Genomic DNA, 10,415 nt, shown 5'->3' on the forward strand with positions numbered 1-10,415 from the left:
ACAAAACCCTGAGATGCCTTACTGCTATTATAAACTGGTTACCAATGTAATTTAGAGCAATAAAAATGTATATTTTGTCATAGCTGTGTCATCAGTCCGTATACCATGGGTATCAGCCAATCAGCAGGGCTCAAACCATTTATAGGCTACCTTAGACATTTAGACTCATGCATGTGATTTTAAGGCACAATGTGCAATTTTAAACATATGTTTTGTCTTAGCCTTCAGGTGTAGGTGGTTAAGGTCATTGTATTTTTATTATTTTCCAGTCATCTGTTCAAGCAAGTGAATACTTGCACACATCATAAATAAGTTAAGGTTGCTTTTAGTTGGCTACCCCACTGACCTCCCCTCCTTGAACGCTAGTTTGGCTGCCTCAATAGGATGCACTTCATGGAATGGAAAATGACTGGTCCAGGAATGTGCTTTGTTTCCAAAGCTTTCAAATGAAACATGGAAAGAAACAGAATAATAGACAAGGAACTTCTCACGTAACACTTCAAGTCTGTCTTTCTATACAAGTAAGCATAGGATACAAAAAACTTGCATTCATTCAAATAAACACCGTCATTTGGCCTAATCATAGGTCTGGACTATGAGCACATGTTTTATGAAGGTGTAGGAAGTTTTTGTAGGCTAGTTCAACCAACAACAAGAAACACATTTATTTGGCATTTTTTGCTATACCATGTGATAGTGAGAACGTTTGTAGAATAAAGAAAGACGAGTATAGAAAAAATAAATACCGGTTAGGCAATATTTTTTGACTAATTATAAAGCCGATTCAGATCGCCTGTCTACGGGCTTGCAGACTACTGTGTTGCGATGCACCTGTTTTGTTGGGGTATGCTGATCGACGCAGAGGTGCCGCCCCCATGCACTTGTCCTTTCATTCTAATTGGTCCGACAGGGTGTGTATGCTAATTCTCAGCGACCGCTGCACCTGACTCTCCACTCCACGGAAGAATGCAAGGCAAAAGACAGCCTCCAAGTAACAGCTATTTATTCAACAGGTCATCCTACTCAACGAGCACTCACTTGTTACATTATTGCGGCGCTGCAGACTCATCAATAACAGAGCTAGCTATATGATAAAGATGCCAAGGTCTTTTCTGGTGAAGAAACATCTCACTAATAAGAAGCCAAACTATGGAATTCTGGATTCAAAAGCAGACGGTACTTTTAAAATCTACTTCAATTATACATTTCTATCGTTGTGTTGTATATTCTCATCTAGTTCTATAAAAAAAAATACCGATGTGAATACCTTTGCTATTTTGTCTGTTGGCTATATCTTGCATTGTTTAATTAAAAAAATATGAATTTATCGTTATTTATTTTTATTCCATTCATAGCCCATTTTAAAAAGGAATTGTATTTTTGCTTTGAGTAATTGAACACACTAGGCCTATAACTCAAACAATATGATTTCAGCATAGTTCATTATGTTCGTTATAGGAAAGTAAATGATGATGGATTGAACTGATACCTTGGAATAGAATACAACAAATGCGGTTTTGGAGTTTAGCAGGTGCAAAATCTGTCACACAAAAGAAGAGATTAATAGTCCCTCCTTCTGGGATCTGAAGGGTCCTATTAAGCGCGTTCAAGAGGCTAATGTAGTGCCCTTCGAGGCTCCTTTTACCCCCTGAAATGTGCCTTAGGTCTGTGTTTTTGTTCCAATTCACCCCTTAAAGCGAGCTAGCCTCCCACCCTCCTGTATTGAACTGTCAAGATTACCATTATAGAAGTGGAAAAGAAAATGTATGTGACTGAAATCAGATTAGTTTTTTTGTAAGGAAAATAGAATAGTGCCAGTTGGCTATGCTATGGGAATGCATTGGAACTTTGGAAGTTATGCAAATCGATATGCACAATAGAGTCCCGCAGTACTTTGAGACTGCTCCTAATATTGTAAATTAATGTCAAATGTTTAACTATACGTTTTAACATATTACTAAATGATACCTAATTATTCTCATAGAGCATGATTAAAACATTTGAGTGTACTTGTAAAACAGTTTTAACATCAAATGGTGTTTGTCATTACAGCTCTCCACACCAGCCTGGTCCAGCTTGAGGTACCCTGTTACATCCCCAGCACTCCTCAGCCCCTGGAGGGTTGGCTGCCAGGGCCAAGTCTCATCCCCACACCAGCCTCCATGCACTCTTCCAAGGTAGACAGGCTGCCTTCAAGGGACACCAGCTTGTCCCTGCATAGCTCAACACAGGAAATCACCTACCCCCTGTCAGTGTCTCACAACAATCCGCTAAGAGACTCACAGTCTGGACTTAAGTCCCTGGGAACCATGGAACCCCAGACCTTCCTGCTCTCACAGGACTTCAGACACCTGGAGGAGAGGGGCAGCATGCCTAACCCCCTCCTGGGCCTTGTCCACTCTGGTGTTAGTCAGGAGCGCTTTGAATGCTTTGACTGCCACAAAGCCTACTTCACCTTCTCTGGGCTGGCCAAGCACAGGCAGTTGCACTGTGAGTGGCAGTGTCACAAGTACTTCTGCTGCAAGTACTGTGACAAGGAGTACGTGAGTCTGGGAGCTCTGAAGATGCACATCCGAACACACACACTACCCTGCGTCTGCAAACTCTGTGGGAAGGCCTTCTCCAGGCCTTGGCTGCTCCAGGGACACATTCGCACACATACAGGTACGGACAGAGTAATGTACAGCCGTCAACACTTTTTACCTTTATTCAGCTGCTTCATGAATTGAGCTTGACTTCACACCGTCCCGTATTCAGTTACCCACTAGGGCTCTGAGTTGATCAATTCCTTTTTTCAGGTGAGAAGCCCTTCTCCTGCCCACACTGCAGCCGGGCGTTTGCTGACCGCTCCAACCTCCGAGCACACCTACAGACACACTCTGACATCAAGAAATACCAGTGCAAGAGTTGCTCCAAAACCTTCTCCAGGATATCTCTGCTCTCCAAGCATGAAGAGGCTGGCTGCTCCCCACTGTCCTGATGCCGTTTACTGCCAGTGCTGCCCACTCTGTGCCTGTTGCCTACTTGCCTAGACTAGGTCTGGTTCTACTAACATCAGACTTCCCTCACAAAGCACTGGAGATTAGTGACACGGAGCTCTGACTACTGTATGTTTTTGTTCTCTGACATTTCAAGCTCATGAAATAAGCACAATGGACTGTGTCCAAAGACTTTCTTATGTCATATATTTGACATATGAAGTAGTTGCTTGACATCAAGAAAAAATGAGAAAAGTTGTTATCGCATGCTGCCAAAAATACTTGAAATTTAAAAGCCGTGAAGTTTTCGATTGTGTTATTGATGATTACCTGTGCCTTTTGAAGAAATGTATAGCTGGAGTATACAATTTTGTATGAACTTTGTTTGTTTAAAAACAATAAATACCTATTTTTGTACAATTGCCTTGTATTATGCCTAAATATGAAAACATACATAATCATGTGAGACATGAACCACTGAGATGAAAACACAAGCCCTAGTCTAAGTCAAGAAGTATTGAAGAAACCCACTTTTCTAAAATCAAAACAAATGCTGAGTGTCTGCTGAAGAGTACACAAGTAGAGTACTAGGACTACATGTTATCACTTTGCTATCAGTGACTCAACGCGTTCCTACTTTACGAGCATTTCTTGGCATTGTGAGATCACTGGTGAACTGTAAAAATCATCATGGGCGCACAGGAAACTGGAGAATAAAGCGATTAGGATAAACGGAAAACAGATAGTGTGGTTGACATTCTGGCAGTGTTCTTGTGACACCCCTATCCCCAGGCAGGATCTCTCAGGGGTCTCTGAGACGGGAGCATTTAAATCCCTCAGCTAATTAAAGTATTTTTGGAGGGCAGCTGGTGAAGGAGGATATTTTAAGAGTCTAAATAAAACTGTGATGTTTCCCATTTGTAAAGGTGCATGGAAAATTCGTATTAAATATATCTGTTCATTGGCAGGTGGAGGGAGGCCAGCTGCATGCCGCGGTGGCCATGCCAGGCCTTGTGGGGGGGGCTGAGTCGACTCTTTCCAGTTGCTCAGCACAGGTGGAGCAGCTGAGTGGAGAGAGCTCCCCAAACACATGGCCTGTCACTGCCAGTCGGGAGAAACACTGCTTTTCTCCAGCAGAATCCCAAACATGTCAAGCATGTCCCAAGGCACTCCAAACACGCGCAGGTTGTGGAGCAACTTGGCTGTCTGTTAGATGATTGGTAGAGTAGAAAGAGGAATGGGGATTGGATGCTGTGTTGGCACTGGCCGGCAATTAAATGTTTGTCAACTGTTTACTTGTACACTGTTTCACATATACGGCCATGGCAGCAATAGCCAGCTATGTACAGTACCTGCAACTGGAGAGGGTCAACCCCCTTTGACCAATAAAAATGACGTTTTTTTTCTTGTTATAACCACCACTCATTTAATAATAATAAAAATAATAAAAATCCATAAAGGGTGAACAAATAAAAATATCAATGTGCTAAATGTTAAATGTACATTGATTGCACATATTATGAATTGCTCTGTATAAGAGTGTCTGCCATCAGGGTTTCCCAAACTCGGTCCTGGGGCCCCCCCTTCGTGCACGTTTTGGTTTTTGCCCTAGCACTACACAGCTGATTCAAATAACCAAAGCTTGATGATGAGTTGGTTATTCAAATCAGCTGTGTAAGCCAGGGCAAAACCCAAAACGTGCACCCAGGGGGAAACTCTGTGCTAAATGACTAAAATGTAAACATACACAGTAGGTGACGTAGTTGTGGGACTAAAACGACACCTGGAAGTTTCTAAGTTGGGGGAGAAATGGTATCTTGGGCCACAAAACCCATAACTTAGCAGGAAGCCCACGCAGAGCAGAGCTCATCGAGCCAGGCCAGTGTTTTCAGGAGGCCAGGTCCCGCGTGGCAGGGCTCTGGCACCACCGTCACAGCTCCCTGGGGTGTTGCTGGGGGATTTTAGTGGAGACTGAAATGGCAGACGCATGGCAGACGCATTCCTCAGCATATCCTGCCTGGAGCCGTCTCGGCCCATCCTTCACCTTTCTGACGCATTAAATTTATACAAACATAATTATTTTGCAGCAGGACACCATGGACCCAGTCAATCATGGACAACTTCCAGTACTACTAACATTGTGGAGATCATTATGAATGTAACCGTATCAGAGGTTTGATAGAAACGTTGATCAGGCTTTACTGGACAGACCCAGAGGATGAGGACGATAGACAAACACAAGGCTCGGCTCCAGACGTGATCATGACCTCTGTCGCCGTTCTCCATGACGTGTGCGTCAGCTGACGCCACAGCAGATCCTAACTATAGCCACTGTGACGCCACAAAAGACTCCTCTCACCCTATAAATACCCTGTAGTCAGGGCAAGAGAGGCATGGACCTGATACCCATACAGCATCAGACAGGTCAAAAATAGAGGCAGTGGGGCTATTTCTGACCCAGTTGGAATTGGGTCTGGCCAAACTCTAGCTCCTGGGGTGGGCTGACAGGAGCCTCCAGTCCCTCTCAGGTTCCTGGCAAAGATGAGTGGAACCTAGAGAGTTTCCAATGCTCCGAGCGAGTGAGTTAGCTTTCTACAATTCCATAGAGCTGTGCCTCGTTGTTTCCCTTTGGAACAATCCCTGGGCCTGATCCAGGGATTCGCCTACCAGTAACCCCCCCATACGGTTTCTCAGCTGCTGGGGATTTCACTCCCAACTCCACTTGTCCTGCTACTCTGCTGTATCGTATCAACTCCTGGGATGATTTGATAGCATAGAGGTCGAGGAGTTCCCGTCCATCGAGATAGAGAAGGTGCTTTGATATATTTGTCTAGAGCATTTATTTTGATCAGTTGGTGGTAGTGATGAGAATCTACTGTAGATTAGAGATTAGATAGTATTTTATGTGCATTGGATAAAACTAGTGACAGCTATCTCACGATAAATTCATGTCAAAGACCCAAAACATCACAGAAATCATGAAAAGCACACGTATTCTAGAGAAGAGAGGTGAAGGAAGATAAATCAGTGATTTGTCTGTAAAATGTTTATTGAATGTTGAAGCACAACTGACTTTAAACAGAATAAAATTAGTCTGTATTTCCGCCAACAGACACAAATTAAAATGTATCGGTGTTGTATTTGAATATCAAGCTCTTGATAAAAGCTATTGCAAAAGTATTCAGGCCCCTTAGATTTCTTCACATTTTATTGTGTTACAAAGTGGGATTCAAATGGATTTAATTGTACATTTTTTGTCAACAATCTACACAAAATAATTGGTAATGTCAAAGTGGAAGAAAAATTATATATGAAAAAAAGATAAATAAAACATTCATAGCTAAAATATAGTTGCTGCATAAGTATTTAGCCCATTTGTTTAGACAAGCCTAAATTAGTTCAGGAGTAAAATTTGGCCTAATAAATCCCATAATAATTTGCATGGAATAATGGGGGTTGACATGATTTTTGAATGACTAACCCTTCCTCTGTCCCCCCTACATACAACATCTGTAAGGTCCCTCAGTCAAGTATTGAATTTCAAGAACAGATTCAACTACAAAGACCGGGGAGCTTTTTGACAACCTCATAAAGAAGGGCAGTGATTGGTAGATGGGTAACAATAACAGATTAGACATTGTATATCTCTGTAAGCATGGTCAAGCTAATAATTATGCTGTGGATGATGTATTAAACCACCCAGACACATCAAAGATAGTCATCCTTCTAAACTGAGCTGCAGGACAGGGATGTCACCATGAGGACATTGGTGATTTTAAAACAGCTACAGAGTTCAATGGCTGTGATGGGAAAACTAAGGAAGGATCAACAACATTGTAGTGACTCCACAATAATGACCTAAATGACAGTGAAAAGAAGAATACAAATATACAGAATAAAAATATTCCAAAATATGCATCGAAAGTAATAATGCAAAAACAAAATCAGCAAATTAATACACTTTTTGGCTTAAATGCAAAGCCTTTGGAGCAAATTCAACGCATCACTATGTAACTGCCTCCTTATTTTCAAGCATTGTGAATACTGGGGAGTTTTTCAAGATAAAAACAAACGGGATGGAGAGAAGCACAGACAAAATCCTAGAGGAAAACCTTCTTCAGTCTGCTTTACACCAGATACTGGGAGATGAATTCACCTTTCAGCCGGACAATAACCTACAACCAAATCTACACTGGAGTTGCTTACCAAGAAGACAGTGAATGTTCCTGAGTGGCCAGTTTTGACTACAGTTTTGACTTAAATCTGCTATAAATTCTATGGCAAGACTTGAAAGTTGCTGCCATGATCCCCAACATTTTGACAGAGCTTGAAAATAATACTGGGCAAATATTGCACAATTCAGATGTGCAAAGCTCTTATAGACTTATCCAAGAAGACTTACAGCTGTAATCGATGCCAAAGGTGTGTCTAACGTAAGGTGTTTCTAATGTATTGACTCAGGGAGCTGAATACTTATGCAACGACTATATTTTAGTTATTTAATTTGTATGAATAAAAAAAATATATAGAATTCTTCTTCCACATTGACATTCCAGAGTGTTTTGTGTAGATTGTTGACAAAAAAATGGCAAATAAATCAATTTTAATCCCACTTTGTAACACAATAAAATGTGAAGAAAACCTATGGATCTGAATAGGCACTGTATCTATCTATTTTCAAACTGGTTTCCAATAGGCCGATGTGGCATGGGGTCATACAGTATCAGTCTATTGGAAAATCTGTATCAATGAAAAGTGTTAAAGATCATCTGGTAATAGATCCATTTAGAATAGCACTGTAAATTAGGGATAGTACCTACAGCCTTTAGACAAAAGAAGAATTCTATATCGGCACCAGATTTAAGATTTGGGATTAGTGAGTGGGTCAAAGTTTACATTTTTCCAGTGTGTGTTGGCCTATGAGCACATCATGGACAGTACTACCTACATCCACATGTTGCCATGGCAACATCATCAAAGCATGAGTGCATGCAAGCTCAGCTTGACTTCAGGGGATATCCAGCCGGGTCATGTCTATATGGATATTAATACAAACGTTTAGGCCTATAAATACTGGATAACCTGTTTATAATAAGCATGCCACTACTCCATTGCTAGTATCATAGTAATACAATCCCAGTTGCCACTTATAGCCCCTGTGAAGACAAAGTGGGGCTATTTTTAGTCTATCCAGAGGATGCTATCTGGCCTGGTGGGATATTTTTATGAACGACCTCAGCACAGCCTTGCACGGATTCGAATATGTGGAATATTTTCCACAGCGAGTGTTATAAATATATCTTGCTCCTGTAGCTCCCTGACACACTGCGTATGAATGCTGTGTTGCACTTGATACCAAAACCCTGCCACTATGCTGCTGTGGACTGGGGGTGGGGCGATTCAGGGGGTAGTTATATCTGTTCACTTGTTGTGGAAAAAAAGCCCTGCAGGCCTGAACAGGTGCAGCTTGGTAACATTTAGAGGCCCGTTGAAATCAGCCAACTCCCCCGCCCTATTTTCCAACTGATATCTGAGATTTTTTTCGTCCTAGGGCTGCTTGCTCACAACATTCCCTTTCCATGCCCTGACCTTTAACCCCAAAGTTCAAGTTGTCCCATTATTCAAAGGAGTCCATCTTCAGAGTGCATAGCGATTGTAACTGTGAAACAGCTATATCATTTACAACATTTGATTAATGACCAGCCAACAGTAAAGGTCCATGTTCCAAAAATTTTCCAAAATGATTTGGCTTGCCATGCTAATTATATTGTACTTACAAAACATTGTATTTATCAATACATAAAAATAAAAAATGGTGCTTGAAAATTATAAATGATCATGAATGATCAATGATCTGAAATATAGTATCATTGGTAAAGATTATGAATATGTGTGTGCACTTTTGATGATAATCAAATGCAGCTTTGTTCAATGACATTGTTTCATATGAAAGCTCAACAGACAGAAGGGTATTTCTGCATGATCCCTCACTATCTTCTTGATTTAGTCTCTTTGCCTGTATGTGTGTGCTGCCATTCAGTAACACACGTTCTCTCTGATATAATGGCAGAGGCCTGCACGGCATCAGTGGCTGACCCATGCCTGGTTCCCAGGCCCCAGTATGGGGATGGATAGGGAGGGAAGGGGGTTCAAGGGCCATGTGTTTTGGGGACAGGGGAGCGCTGGACTACAATGGTGGTCGCTCAAGGGTGGAAGATTACATCGGTTGATGCACTCAAGATTAATAATCCCATATTTAATGACAAACAGCAAGATGATAAAGTCATCATTTTATAACATATTATTTTTATATTAAATTATTTGGTTGATTATGCAAAAACGTCAACGCTTTATTTCTTCATTATAAGGAAGGTCTATGTAGTGTCACTTGTCATTTCTTTCTCTTGGGGTGAGTGAAGTGTTTTTTCTTGACTGTTTTCACACACTATGACACCAGTCACCCTTAAAACCTGCAGAGGTGAAACACAAACAGAGGATCTTAGAGATGACAACGGGTAATGAGGAGAATGTTTTCAACCAGTCTGAATAGCATGTGTGGAGTTTGAAAGGTCTTTATAACCAAGCCTCAGTTGTATTAACATAACACAACAAACTCCACCAATCCATAGCTCAATCAAAAGCATCCTCCAGTGTGGCCCATGTCACAGGGGCTGCCCTCTGCTCTGTTAAGACTGTGGTTAATTGGACCAGTTCACCTTGAGTAACTAATGTGTAGGACCGTCGTGTCTTCTTAAAGACTATCCCAGACTATAGCAACACCTCCACACTTGCTCAAAACACAAATGCCTAAACTTAACAGCTGGACAATCCCATATCCATTCACCTGGCACCCAGCTTCTGTCCCATGTAGAAAGGTAGACAATCACGTTATCATTATTAATAGGGCCAGGGGGCTAATTACAAGCTAAAGAGAGAAATTATTGTTGGGTGAAGCGTTTACAGTTGTGACACCAGTCCAGGCCGCACCACAGAGTAAAGGTCTGATTGTGAGAGCAGTTTTGCTTCAGATGCCTCCCGTCTCCAGACACCACACCGGTTTGGAGGGTCTGCATGCTTGCCCTCTGTCTTCCGTCACCTCGGTGCTGCAGTGTTGTCACAGAAGGTCCCTGTCGCCTTCCATTTAGAGCACCTCCAAAGACAGGCATCTCCCTGGCAACCAGTGGTTGTTTACAGTCCTCTTGGGTCCACAGTGAGCTCTGGGTCCCCCATTCTCCTGTTGAAAAAGGCCCCCACTAAAAGAGATTGTCAGCCCTCTATTCACTGCCAGTAATTATGCGTTGTACCCCATGTCTCACACCTCCCTGTGTACGCTACTTGTTACATACCAGCAGAAGACAGGGATCTTCTCCTGACAATACTCCTGATTAAAGTTAGTCTCTAATTTCAGTTCAAAGATCACAACGCAGTAAATACGTT

At 41.9% G+C, this 10,415-nt stretch overlaps 1 protein-coding gene across 1 annotated transcript; it reads left to right on the top strand.

Moving 5' to 3' along the window:
- The first annotated feature begins 2,033 nt into the window (after positions 1-2,033).
- LOC120052320 (zinc finger protein SNAI2-like) lies at positions 2,034-3,331 on the top strand. Its single transcript, XM_038999162.1, has 2 exons — positions 2,034-2,664; positions 2,799-3,331. The coding sequence occupies exons 1-2, from the start codon at positions 2,034-2,036 to the stop codon at positions 2,978-2,980; spliced, it is 813 nt and encodes a 270-aa protein (XP_038855090.1). The 3' UTR covers positions 2,981-3,331.
- The last annotated feature ends 7,084 nt before the right edge of the window (positions 3,332-10,415 follow it).

The sequence above is a fragment of the Salvelinus namaycush genome, chromosome 1 (genome assembly GCF_016432855.1).
Source record: "Salvelinus namaycush isolate Seneca chromosome 1, SaNama_1.0, whole genome shotgun sequence".
Classification (NCBI taxonomy): Eukaryota; Metazoa; Chordata; class Actinopteri; order Salmoniformes; family Salmonidae; genus Salvelinus; species Salvelinus namaycush.